The sequence below is a fragment of the Onychostoma macrolepis genome, chromosome 09, assembly GCF_012432095.1.
Source record: "Onychostoma macrolepis isolate SWU-2019 chromosome 09, ASM1243209v1, whole genome shotgun sequence".
NCBI classification, from domain to species: domain Eukaryota; kingdom Metazoa; phylum Chordata; class Actinopteri; order Cypriniformes; family Cyprinidae; genus Onychostoma; species Onychostoma macrolepis.
Window position 1 is genome coordinate 16,656,134 of NC_081163.1, and position 13,364 is coordinate 16,669,497.

General features: G+C 37.5%; 2 protein-coding genes across 2 annotated transcripts; one reads left to right on the forward strand and one right to left on the reverse strand.

The window, feature by feature from the left end:
- Positions 1 to 7,922, reverse strand: arl5a (ADP-ribosylation factor-like 5A). The gene is made up of 6 exons (XM_058786904.1): positions 7,531 to 7,922; positions 3,263 to 3,323; positions 2,542 to 2,689; positions 2,378 to 2,461; positions 2,078 to 2,229; positions 1 to 519 (listed from the first exon to the last, which is right to left on the reverse strand). Exons 1-6 carry the CDS (start codon positions 7,574 to 7,576, stop codon positions 471 to 473), a joined length of 540 nt encoding a protein of 179 aa, XP_058642887.1. The 5' UTR covers positions 7,577 to 7,922; the 3' UTR covers positions 1 to 470.
- A 674-nt stretch (positions 7,923 to 8,596) lies between these two features.
- On the forward strand, positions 8,597 to 13,095 carry tsn (translin). The gene is made up of 6 exons (XM_058786903.1): positions 8,597 to 8,904; positions 9,219 to 9,312; positions 9,383 to 9,479; positions 9,592 to 9,707; positions 9,794 to 9,873; positions 11,758 to 13,095. Exons 1-6 carry the CDS (start codon positions 8,839 to 8,841, stop codon positions 11,986 to 11,988), a joined length of 684 nt encoding a protein of 227 aa, XP_058642886.1. The 5' UTR covers positions 8,597 to 8,838; the 3' UTR covers positions 11,989 to 13,095.
- The last annotated feature ends 269 nt before the right edge of the window (positions 13,096 to 13,364 follow it).

Here is a 13,364-nt window from a genome sequence, read left to right on the forward strand (position 1 = left end):
TCATGACAGATAAAAACACTTTATTTAGTTGTATTTTACATAAGTGCAGTCTCTTCTTGCATGGTAATATGTCTCCTCAGTCCAGAGGAGACAGAGAGTCAGGTGCAGGCACAAGGTTAATGAAAATACTGGACTGTACACACTGGGCAACACCATGTCAGGTAGCTGGGCAAAGCAGCGAGGCCACTCCAGGTAGAGATGAGTCCTCTTAGTCCAAGGTCTGTGCAACCCCCGTTACTCTTTCAACGGCCATTCACGCAGAAAAACACTGACTTTATGCTGTCTCGCAAGTCCTGACTTTTTTTAGTTAGTTAGTTGCAGATTGTTTGTTCACAGGTCTCAATAATCTGGAATAAATTAATCAAACAAGTTCTGGTGACGCCACTGGGTCACCTTCACAGTGAGCGACACCCGGCCTCCACGTCCGGCGGGAAAGATAGAGAGAGCACACTGCTATCTGAGGTCAGAGGTCATCTTACTCGCAGCCGTGACATCATCCATTCTAGACCCTGGCAGAGCCTGCGGACAGGAAAGAGACATTCAGCTCGGCCAGTTAACAATGCTCCTTTTTTCTCTCTTTCTGTAAATTGGACAAAGAAAGACATTTGTGCTTTCTGCCTGTTAGTCAGAGAAAAGCTTCTGAACTAATGACCCTGGCCGTAAAATGAGGTGCATTTGAGTCTTTTCAACAAACATTAATGACCAACCACACTTTCCGTTACGAAATCCACTGACTTTCTGGACCACATTATGGCTTTAAATGTTTTTAAACATTACTTTCTGTGCATAATGGTATCTGTATGCATCCACAAAGCAGTCAGAATGGAGTCATTTGAATTTGCTATGATTTGTTTTGTGAAATTTTGCATTGGCCAGGGTTGTCTATGGAAGTTCATTACCACCATATAAAACAAAAGTCATGCTTTGGTAAATCAATCATAATAACACAGAAATCAAAATGATGAGATAAAAAGTCGAATTTATGACATGTTAAGTTGAACTCCTGTAGCGAATCGATGCGTTTTTTTGTTTTTTTTTGTAAGAAAAATATCAATATTTAAAGTTATAAAAATTTTTCTCTCACTTCCGGTCTCTATCGTACGCAGAAGCCGTTCCGGGTAGATAACGTAGGACGTATGCGCAGAGCACGCGCCTGGGAAATATGCTAGTCTCGCGAGTTTGTTTACAGGAGCAAAGGAAGCAAAGTTTCCTTACTTTACCAAAGGAAAACCAGTCTCCTCTTGACTTATATCGAAAATCCTCCGACATCTTTCTTTACAAATCCTGGTTTTGTGCTTCTAATTCATGACCAGCATTTTGCTTTGCTGTCTCTCCTCCACGCTTCCGCGTTCATCACGTGACGCGTATGTCCAATGTCATCTGGAACGGCTTCCACGTACGACAGTTAGCGCAAGTGAGAGAAAAGTGTTTATAACGTTTTAAATATGGATATTTTTCTTTCAAAAACGCATTGATTCGCTACAGGAGGCCTTTATTCACCACCCGGAGTCATCTGAGGCACATTTTAACATGGATGGATGTACTTTATTTGACTACTTTTGAATAAAAACACCCAACTACTGCCACTCTAACGCTTGGAAGAGCAAGGATAATCTTTAATATAACTTCGATCGGATTCGTCTGAAAGAAGAAAGTCAAATACACCTAGGATGCTTTGAGGGTGAGTAAAACATGGGCTAATTTTCATTTTTGTGTGAACTAACCCTTTAAATCATTTTGTGTCATAATCTCAACTTTTTTGTCATAATTATGATTTACAAAGTGTGATTTTTTTCCCCTTATGTGGTGAAAATAGGCATATTTCCATAGTTGTCTGCTTAAAGGCATCAGAGATGGAAAATTGTGGTTTGTTAATAAAAACAAACATTGACTAGAAACACAAGGACACATCTGCATTTGTCTGATGGCAATTGCTGTCTAAGCAACTTTTAGACATCTAATACTGATTCATCACTTCCATCGATGCTAGTTCCATATTCAGCCAAAAAGACTAGAACAGTAGACTTCTTTGCATTACATGTTTGTTGTGTGGCTCTGTAGGTTTTTGTGGCTTTACCCTTCTCCAGTGAGGGCACAGCAGGCCTGGATGTGCCACTGATGGTCTTTGACAGAGGTAAGCTGAAGACTCTGGGAAATCTCAGCAACAGTCATACAACCCTTCACATCTTGCTTGTTGGCGAAAATCAACAAACCAGCTTTTTTCAGATCCTAATAAAGAGAAAAGAGGAATTGAAATCAAGTAGTGTGATGAAGGAACAGAAGAGAAAACCAGACAGTCTCAGAATAATCCCTTCATCAAATATGGGTGTATGAACACTCATGCAATACCAGTTCTCAGTGACATACATATACTCGCCTCATGGGCTAACATCCTGTAGAGCTCCTCTCTGGTCACTGAGATTCTCTCTCTGTCCGTGCTATCCACGACCACGATCACAAACTACACAGGAGAAACACTTTAATGAGACGTTCTCTTTATAATTCAAGATCATTTTACAGCTGTCTCAGTGCGTCGTCTACCTCTGTGTTAGTGTAGTAAGTGTTCCAAGAGGAGCGTAGGGATTCCTGTCCTCCAATGTCCCACATAAGGAAATGTGTATTATTGACCACAATCTCTTCCACATTGCTGCCTATGGTGGGTGAAGTGTGCACCACCTCATTCATAGAGCTGGAGATTACAAAAATGACATGAGCACAAAAAGAACACCACCACAAATACAAAAACACTACAAAATGAGGCTGTAATTTGCTGGATGTGATCAAACCATTGCATACACTTGTGTATATGTTTGGTGTCAGTAATCTTTTGAAAGAAATGAATACTTCTATCCAGTAAGGACACATTAAAGTGATCAAAAGTGACAGTATAGTCATTTACAATGTTATAAAGGTTTCTATTTTAAATAAATGTTCCACTTTGGAAATTTCTTTTCAAGGAAACCTGAAAAAAATATCACAGTTTCCACAGAAATATTAAGCAGCACAACTGTTTTCAACATCAGCATATTATAATGATTTCTGAAGGATCATGTGACACTGAAGACTGGAGTAATGGCAGCTGAAAATTCATCACAGGTATAAATTATGTTTTAAAATATATTCAAATATAAAAAAAACCCTGTTATTTATCAGTTATGATTTATTGTTTTTACTGACCCCAAACTTTTAAATGATAACTGTTTAAATTAAGAATGGACTACTAGATTTCTAACTAGATTATGACTAGTGCAATAGTACTTACAACTGATAAAGTATGGTGGTCTTTCCTGCATTGTCCAGCCCAACAATAATGACTTTGTGCTCTAGGGGAAAAACAGGAAGACAGTTATATGTTTTAGTAAACGCTTTAGATCATACCCAGCATTGCAGCCATTCATCTTTGATTTTTGATTGCTTTCAAATTAGCTAGAATATTTAACACACAATCATGTTTAAAACCAGTATTTGTTATTGAGCTATGTGTTATCCTATACAATAACTCAAAGTATAATGGGCGGTGTCAAAGTCTTCTCACGATAGGAAGGAACGGAGCAGATCTAAAGAACTGAATAATGGCCAAACCCAAAGAGTAAAATATGCTGCATGTCTCAAACACGTTTTAGGCTAGAGACAAAAAGAGCCAGCCCAGCTCCTGCCACAAACAGTTGTGTATGAGATAATACAGTACACTTTACACATTCAACTTACTGTCTGACTTTAAAAAGTTGTGAATTTGACATAAAACACCACAGATTCTAAAAATGTACCCCTGCCCAGCATCTTTGCAATGTTTTTCAATTTTAATATTGCTATGATTATTTTGCTGTGCAGCACCATTATTAACCACGTTGCAACCAATTACATCTCAAATTCTAAATGACTTTAGATAGAGTTGTTTGCACCTGCAAAAGCGTCAAAGGCATGACAGACTAGGTGACGTGGTAATACCTTTGAGTGTGTGTAAAGGTGGCTGAATAGTTTCCACAAGAGAAAACAATGCTTAGTTGCAACAGAACTTTGCATACCACAGTTTATCAAGCACGACAATGGGCAAAAAGCATATGTAGAGCTAATGCAAATATCTTAATCTAATTTAACTGACTGCCTCATGCAAAATAGCCAGCGCTTTTTTTCTGCACCACTGTCGGTTTTATATAATACACATATCCGTCACCTTTTTCAGGGGGTTTCTTCATAAATCAAAAGTGATTGCGAAATCTAATTTTGTCTGGAAATAAAAGAGATGTCTCACGCAATTACAATTTTGATAAAATCGTTAAATAGAAAAGGGAAATTAAATCAGCATCCACAAATGGGATGTGAGGAAACATTTGAAGACTTGCTGTGATTCATATCTGCTGAAACTGATGTGACAAAAATACAACCATAAAATTGATAAACTTTTTATACATCATGCCTGAATATGATTACTTCAGTATGACATATCAAACCGCAATTTTCTGAGAACAACTGAATGAACCAGTTTTCAAACATTCAGAATTCTCATTACAGGTCATAAATTACAAGACACCCTGAACCTGAAGATGATTGACAGACAGAATTAATTGGAGAATAAAGAGAAAGAAACTAAAGAGGAAAAACTACATCTTATCTGAGTCAACACCATAGACGCACAACAGAAGAAAACACTGCACTCCACGTCACTACTACAGACCTGCATTAGGTATTCGAGGACGTTCAGACACACCCATTCTGATGTGTTACAAAATGAGCCACAATTATGCACACTAGATAGACCAGAAACTTGTTTAATCTGAAAAAGAGAGAGAGCTCTCAAAAGATCATTCTGTAGATAAGACCTCAGTCTTGCTCTTGTTAGACTGGGCCATTTAATTTGAAAATAACAAACAAAAGAGGAAACGCTCAAATAAAACCATTCCAAACAGATGCTTTTACCAAGACACTGTGAAACTGATGACACTCAGAATTTAAGGCTGATATAATCATCATGTCAGCTAAGCATTCACATGCCAAAGAAGGTCCAAAGGTTAGGGTGTATTGTAATTTATGAGCTTTAGTACTTCAATGAAATATTTTGCTTTCTCATTCCTTGTATTCACAAGAACATACAAAATAGCTTAAAACCAAGTCCTTTTCTTTGTAGCAGAAAAGATCATGGCTAAATGGGACAAACATGAGGTGTATCACTTTCAAATATACAACTGTGTTGACATTTAGATTTAAAAAGACGGCTGTGTCAAACGGTTCCGGGTCTCTCTTTCTAGCTGAGCTCATAAAGGCATGACAAGGTCTTAAAAAAATATCTGTAAATTAACCAACTTTAATATAAGCTTTTACTTTACTTTTTTTTTTTTTTTTTGGAAAACTGTGAAATATGACAAAACTGTTCTAGTTCCCAAGACTATCACAAGTCATTTGTGCAATTTCAACAAATCATAATCTATGTAACCGGCAAAGCAACATTAGTCTGTGACATCAGTTAGATAATCTGTGGATGTTACAGAAAAATTTTTCATTTGCAAGGCATTAACACTACATAAATATACAACAGTAATGCACAAAGCTGACAACTAAAACAAAAAGACAAAACTAGCCGGTTCATCACAGTGCGGGATTTCATTTGCAGTGTCAACTATCACAACTTCTAACCTAAACTGAGAAACATTTCAAAGAAACCTTACACTCACATTGTCAAAGTTTGTTCCTGGAAAGTTTCATACTAACCTGAACAAGAAAAGACATGAAACTGAGGAATAAACAAAGAAAAATCAAAGGAGTACAAAGCCTGCATGAAGGGGTTAGAATCTATCCATTCACAGGCTCTGTTTATATCATTGTATCACTTCTGTCTATTGCATAAAATGTTTTGAAAGAATTTAAGCAGATGTGTGATGCAAAACATGGACAACAAAACACGGATGTGTGTCTTAGGCATGAAAAGATTTAGTTTAGGAATTTGGGGTCAGTACAATATATATATATATATATATATATATATATATATATATATATATATATAATAATTCAATACCTTACCTTTATTTAGCATGGATACTTCAAATTGATCAAAAGTGACCGTAAATTTATAATGTTACAATAAATATCTATTTCACATTAATGCTGTGAACTTTCTGTTCATGAATCCGGAAAAAAGTAGCACAATTTTCCACATAATGAGAAATGATTCTTGAGCAGTAAATCAGCATAAACATATTAGAATGATTTCTGAAAGATCATGTGGCACTTGAAATAATGATGCTGAAAATTCAGCTTTGCCATCAATAAAATAAATTACATTTTAAAAGATTAAAATAATGAACCATTCTTTTAAATTGTAATAATATTTAACCATTTTTACTGTATTTTTGATCAAATAAATGCAGTCTTGTTGAGCATAAGAGAGTTCTTTCGAAAACATTAAAAATCTTACTGACCCCAAACTTTTGAACAATAATAAGTCACCTTTAATGACTTACTAAAGGCTACTTCATCTAAACAAAACGAAATAAAACAGACTAATGATGGTGCTGCATCTGACTATAGGCACCAGTCTCCAACTCTCACGTTACAAGGCTCCCATATCACAATGATCTGTTCGGCTAATGAGTAAGGTGAGAACTGAAAAGAAGTGTTCCACTGGGTTATGTTACAATTTGCACATGCTCAATGCCCCATACACTGATGTGCAAATCTTTCAAAAAAGATTATGCTTTATGGATATCCCACACCATGTATAATAAATGAGAGACCACTGGCTATCACACGGACGTGTGTAACAAGTAATGCTGACACAAAACCCAGTGCTTTGAGGATTACACCACTGTCACAGACACACAGGCTGGCCAGCGCTGCAAAATGCCCAGCATGCACAATCACAGTGGAAAGAGGCACAAACGATCAGGCTTAAAAAAGCAAAGAGTGCAGCAATGGGTGTTTCACTTTTTGATTCATAGGCTATCTACTGGTGATGAATAAGCAGGTTAATATATTCTCTGTGCTGACAACTGACTTTCACATTCACTTTACATTGATATTACCTCAGTTAGTAAGTTTTATGCATTTCAGACGAAATACATAAAACCAAACATGTCATTAACAATACTTATACATAAGAGTAAAATACCAATAAATATGTTCAACCACATTTATTCTTATATGAAAATTACATAAGCTCGTCACAGAGTTTGACATGTTACACAACAATTATCTATCAGTAAAATTAAGATATCAGGGCTCCAGCCTCCATAAACAGAGACTGAACCTGACAGCACAGTACCTGTCAACAGCCAGTCCTGAACCATCTTAGGCAGGTTTATTGAAGTCTTATCCACTGTTTTAATGTAACGACATACGTTCTCAGAATATTTTTGTATTTACAACATGTTTATAAATATTTTTGTCGTATATAAGCACCAGCATCGCTGTTTTAAAACGAAACTATAGCAGCAGGTTAGCAGACACTTGCTAGCTAGTAAAAATCCATGTAGCCAGTCAATATTGAAACTGAATGTAATCGAATTATGTTTATAAATACACTACTTTACGTACCTTGGTGGTTAAAAAGCCTCCATAATTTTGTGAAAATGATTCCCATCGCTGGTGTCCGGCCTCGGGCAACACCACCCAGCAGCAGAGACTGAAAATCTATCTGCTAGCCAGCTAAGCTAACGATCCGGTTCAGTATAAAATAGCGCCGTCGGTAACAGCTATTCACTCCTTTAATATTCTCCCCTGAACGGTGTCCATGTTTTGTGAGGATGGGATGTCTAAATACTGCATCATTTCAGTGCTGTCATGTCTGGAGGTAAAGGAAATGAGGGCGTTCATTTGGTTCTGCGGCAGTGAGACGAGCGTCTGTCTGTTCGCTGCTGCAAAAGCTGGACTCAATCAGAGTTGCTTACAGCCACGCAACACTCACCGGAAGTCACCCGCGAGGCCTGCCCCTAAATCTATTGCGCAGCCTCTACCTAGACAGCACAGCAGGGCACTTAAAAGGCTCTTGGAATGTTCTGCATGTGTGGGACGTAGGAAATGCGGTCTAGCTAGGCGGCTCACTAGGTTTTGAGATACAGCCACACTCTCACTGACAACATAGTGGAGTGATACTAGAGATAGTATTTCTACAAACATGTATAATAAATATGCGACCAGACGTGTCTAGAAGACAATTGATCTGTTTAAACAGAGAAATGCTATGCATAAAAACGAGGAATAAAATAGCAAAACATTTGTCCTAAGTCTGTACATGTTCTTGATAAATAAGTTTGTTATTATAAAAGCAGTTGTGCAACTCATTAGGCCTGCATTTGTAAAATGAACGAATAAAGATCCTTATTTAAAAGTCTTTTTTTAATTACGACCATTGTCTATTCTTGTTGCTGCTGACAGTTCTGAGTAACTACTACCGTTTATTAGGTTTATCTTGAAATAAAAATGAACATTTATATCTCTATCCAGGGGCGTAACACCAAATGTTGGGCCCCGGTCACATAACCAAGGGAGTGGGCCCCTCACAACACAACACCTCATCAATCATATTAATAATAATAATCAGTAAATCATTACCCCCAAACAAAACAAATTTGAATTTGAGCAAAGCCAGTAGAGGGCGTCTGGATTACCAGCAACGTGCAGGAAGAAAGACGATCATTACATCATTATAATGCGACGAATTGAGGAAGGGCAGATGTTAACGTGCATGCTGATAACTTCAATTATAACTACAGGCTGTTTGGTTCGCGAGCACGACAACTAATATACAATCCCTGTTTACATCCATACACTATCTAAATAGTGTATATTTTTTGGAGCAGCTGGTCACAGTAAAGAGCGACGCACAAGCCAGCACATTTGAAGATGTCTGTAACGGAGATGTTTAGCTACATCCAAGGATTTTTGAGTGCCGATCAAGATATTCGAGAGGTACACAACTGCACTGACACGTGAAAAAGGTTTCCTGGAAAAAAAAATAGAAAAGACAAAACGTGAAGTCCGTTTGGATTGTTATGGACTTGTCGCATAACCTCTGCATAAAATATTGTTTTATCAGTTAATATTCACAGTAATACAATCACAGGGCATTTGTGACTTGTGGATTAGACATGATCAAGTACAATGGATGTCAAAGTCTAGACAGAAAGTTTTGCTGATCTCTTTTTGAATTTTGCTGTTGTTTTTTTTTTTAATCCATATATGTGCTCTCTGATGACTCTCATATTTCTATGTTCTTCCTGTAGGACATAAGAAAAGTTGTCCAAGTTCTGGAGCAGACAGCGAGAGAGATCCTCACTGTTCTTCAAAGTGTCCATCAACCAAGTGGTTTCAAAGACAGTAAGTTAAAATACTTGATCTTTTTGTCTACATGATGTCTTTTCTAATACATTTTCACTCCCTCCTCCAGTTCCCAGCAAGTGTTTGAAGGCTAGAGAGCTGTTCTGCACTGTAAGAAACCACACTGGAGAGCTGAAAACTAAGTTCCCTGTGGAACAGTACTATCGGTTAGTGTAGATGCCTCTTAAACAATTTTTTTTTCCCCTCAGTAATTGCATTGATCATGCTTCTTGTCTTGATAATTATATTAAAGACTGGCACATCCTCATCTTTCCATAGGTATCATGAACACTGGAGATTTGTTCTTCAACGTCTTGCCTTCCTTGCAGCTTTTGTGGTATACCTGGAAAGCGAGTCCTTGGTTACACGCGAGGAAGTGGCAAAAATACTTGCCAGTATGTAATGTTCATGTTTATTTATATTGTATATCTTGAGTACTTGTGAGACTGTTGTAGATTAATTCTGCTTTACACTTACGCAGTTGAAGTCGACCGAGAAAAAGGGTTTCATTTGGATGTGGAAGACTATCTTGCAGGAGTTCTTATTTTGGCCAGTGAGCTGGTAAGTGTTTTTCCTCTCAAATTCATTCAGACTGCCAATCTTATCATCTTTAGCAGTATTAATATACCTGCTACTATATTTAAACATATATAATTAACATTAAAGTGATCAAGACATGGATGTTTTTATATTTAAATGTTCCTTTAAGTTCACTTGTAAAAAATTAAAAACTATTTTTAAGGGGCGTGGCCTTTAAGGCTTCTCAGTAAACACCCACTGTTTTGATTGGCTAACGTCATTGCATAGGAAACAATATCACCGTCCCCTCACTATTGCACGTAAGTAGGTGTCAATAAAATGAAACCATCCACTTGTTTCTGACACTGGGATCCTTCTGAAGACTGTACAGAGACAGAAATACATCACAATGAACATTCTTTACTCTTCCATTTGTCCTGTTTTCAGCAGACTCAAATGTGTTGAATACGACAGAAATGAAACAAGTTTCTTTATACTGTGTCCAGTGTAGAAAGGGTCAATGATTATAATGGGATCTGTTTGCTTTTGACACAACTCAACGCTCTCATTCAGTGTAGACAAATGTCAGCCATTATGCGAATGACCGCTAATGGGCGGGGCCTGTGGTGCGACACTGTATTTCCAAAGACTTTTGATATACAAAGATGGTAAAACAGCCATTCGCCAATTGATATAATCATTGCGTCACTGCAGCTGCCGTTAGAATCTCAGGTTGCTGTAGAAACAGTAATTGTTCTAAGATGCACACTTAGGACTGCACATGTGTGTTGGCTGGTCTAACCTGAAAAATAAGCTTTTTTATTTTATTTGAGCACAAAAATCGATGTCTTTGAACCCCATTCAAAGAGATAGGAGCTGTAGTCAAGGCTGCATGACTAAAATAGCTGCCTGAGAGGTGTTTCAAATATAGCTGCCGAGTGAAATTACTTTGTCTTAAAGTGACTTTGGTATAACTAAGTAACTATTTGTCAATGTATTGATCCAGAGGCGGTCAAATGCAAATGTATGTACCCATGGGACAACTCATTGGGTTGATGGTTTTTGTTGTAATGAGCTATAGCATCCATGGGCGAGGGTGTGGGAGTCACACAACATGATGCATTGATAGTCCACCATTTGTTCATGATATACAAAAATATCTGTCACAATATAAGACATTCACTATGCAGTTATAGTGTCCAAAGGAAACCACGTTAACAGTATTACTGCAACATCTACAAACAGAAATTTTTGGGAGAAAATAACGCTATCAGTTGTATTCATCTTTAACTATATTTTTTGTTTTCGCTTTTTGGGCAATAAATCACACTCATACAAGTATAGGGAGTAATAGTGAGTGAGTTTGTAATTATAATTGTACAAAGTTATCCAAAAGAACCTACCGTTGATCTGCATTTAATGCAGACTGGGTGTCTTTATTTTTTCAGAATCTAAAAAACACTGGTGAGCGAACTTTTTTCAGGAACAGGTAGAATTTTATGATAAGTGGCAACCAGAATTAAGGGCCATTCACACGCGTTGTTGTGTTAAAAACAACTTGAGATGTGAGAAGCAGAATGGAAAAAAGTCTAACTTATTTTAACTTGAGTGCCATGTTTTTAAAATGTCACAAAAGACGTAATCAGATTTGTCAAACATGTCAGTCTAGCATGTACTTACATAAAAAAATGTAGCATAGTAAAATGCAAAAATGTGTTCTTTGTGAACAGTCCCTACCTGTTGTGTTGGCGCATCATTGAGATTGTTACAACTAGCTGCTAGATTATTTAAGATGTGCATTTATGATATTTTGAGGCGTTATTGTGGATTTTGCCTTTTGATTTGAAATAAACTTTGGCAAGAGCGGAAAGAATGCGAATGAAATTAAAAGCACAATGTACCTGTTGCATTTTTTCCCCTATTTAGTCCAGGCTGGCAGTGAACAGCGTGACCGCAGGAGACTATGGGCGTCCGCTTAGGATCTCAAACTTTATCAATGAACTTGACTCTGGCTTTCGGTTGCTCAACTTAAAAAACGACCCTCTTCGCAAGCGCTACGATGGCCTCAAGTACGATGTGAAGAAGATCGAGGAGGTGGTGTATGATCTCTCAATCCGAGGCCTTGCCAAGGAGCAGGAGGCTGGAGGAGATAAGTAGAGGCGGTGTGGGAACGCAAGAGGCCGCGGGGCACTACCCTGGCTGGGATTCTCCATGACTGGAAGAGTGGTTAAACCTCTGCGAGCAGGTGGTGAGGGGAGGAGGGGAGGAGGGAAAGGAGGTTTTGAAGCCCCAGCAGCCTTGGGTGGTATCTTTTAAGCCACCTGCCCACCATGACCGAGATCAGTTCAGGTTTTAGTGGGGAGATCTCTTTCTCACTTTTGTTGAGAGATGCTTATGTACAGATGCATTTGTTTGCCTGTTTTTTTTTTTTGGATTGGATGCTTTTTACTATTATTGATGTTTTTGTCTCAGCCATCTCTCTTGTACAGTCAAACAAGAAGGAAAAACTAAACTTTTTTGGGAGGGAGATACTTAAAAATGCTGTTAAAAACAGAAGTTCTGTGCCTGTTTTATGGCTTTATGCCCAGTTGAGACATCAAAACATTTTCTTAATGTTAAAACTACATAAATATTACATTTCACACATACCTATGCTCATTGAATTATTAGATTGGGCTTTGTACTCGAGCGCTTTTCTTGAATGTAACAGTTCAAATCACGTTAAAGGTGTACATGAAGATAAATTTAAAACTTGTGCCAAAATGTTTGGTTTCATGCCGTAAATACATATTAAATGTTTAAGTCATAGTGGTTTCCTTCACCACTGGTTTGCTGTTGGTACATATTTATACTTTCATGTATTTCTCCATTAAAAAGACGGTTCATCCAATAATTAACATTTACTCACCCTCATGTCGGTCCAAATCTGTCTGACTTACTTTCTTCTGGGGAACGCAATATTAAAAGTCAAAAGGGTCTAGTATTGTTTTGGACCCCATTGACTTTAATTATGTGGAGAAAAACCGCTGTAAACATCTTCAATATCTCTTCTTTTGTGATGCACAGAAGAAAGTTAAACAGGTTTGGAACTACGCGAGGATGAGGAAATAATGACAGAATGTTAATTTTTGGATTAATACTCAAGATAAAAGTGATTTATCAGTGCTTTTCGGTTCATATGTTTCTTTCCTTTTGTTCTGGCTCTTGTTGTTGCATGCTAAACCTGCAGATAGTGTCGTTTCAGGAAGCGCTTTGGAAAAATAACACTAAAACCTTCCAAACAAATGTTTTCAAAGGACAAACTGACAATGCATTTGTTTTCCTTTGTAAAGGTTTATGGCAACTTTTATGTTCCTCCCTATTTTATTTGTGGATTCTTAATGCATTGACTTTTATTCAACCTTTTATTGCTCGTCTTGTTGTGGCTTCTTTGTGGGTGCATGTTTTAGCTGCTCTTTCAGTGTTTTTGGGGGGCTTTTACTTAAAATGGCTAAAAAGAAATTCTCTGCAATAATGGTTTGTGTTCTTTGTTT

Excerpts from the sequence above, each read along its gene's own strand:
- arl5a (XM_058786904.1), bottom strand. The coding sequence starts at position 7,576 with ATGGGAATCATTTTCACAAAATTATGGAGGCTTTTTAACCACCAAG. Across the intron at positions 3,324-7,530 it reads GAGGCTTTTTAACCACCAAG|AGCACAAAGTCATTATTGTT; the intron begins GTACGTAAAGTA and ends TTTTTCCCCTAG. Across the intron at positions 2,462-2,541 it reads CTTACTACACTAACACAGAG|TTTGTGATCGTGGTCGTGGA; the intron begins GTAGACGACGCA and ends TCTCCTGTGTAG.
- tsn (XM_058786903.1), top strand. The coding sequence starts at position 8,839 with ATGTCTGTAACGGAGATGTTTAGCTACATCCAAGGATTTTTGAGTGCC. Across the intron at positions 9,480-9,591 it reads CCTGTGGAACAGTACTATCG|GTATCATGAACACTGGAGAT; the intron begins GTTAGTGTAGAT and ends ATCTTTCCATAG. Across the intron at positions 9,874-11,757 it reads TTATTTTGGCCAGTGAGCTG|TCCAGGCTGGCAGTGAACAG; the intron begins GTAAGTGTTTTT and ends TCCCCTATTTAG.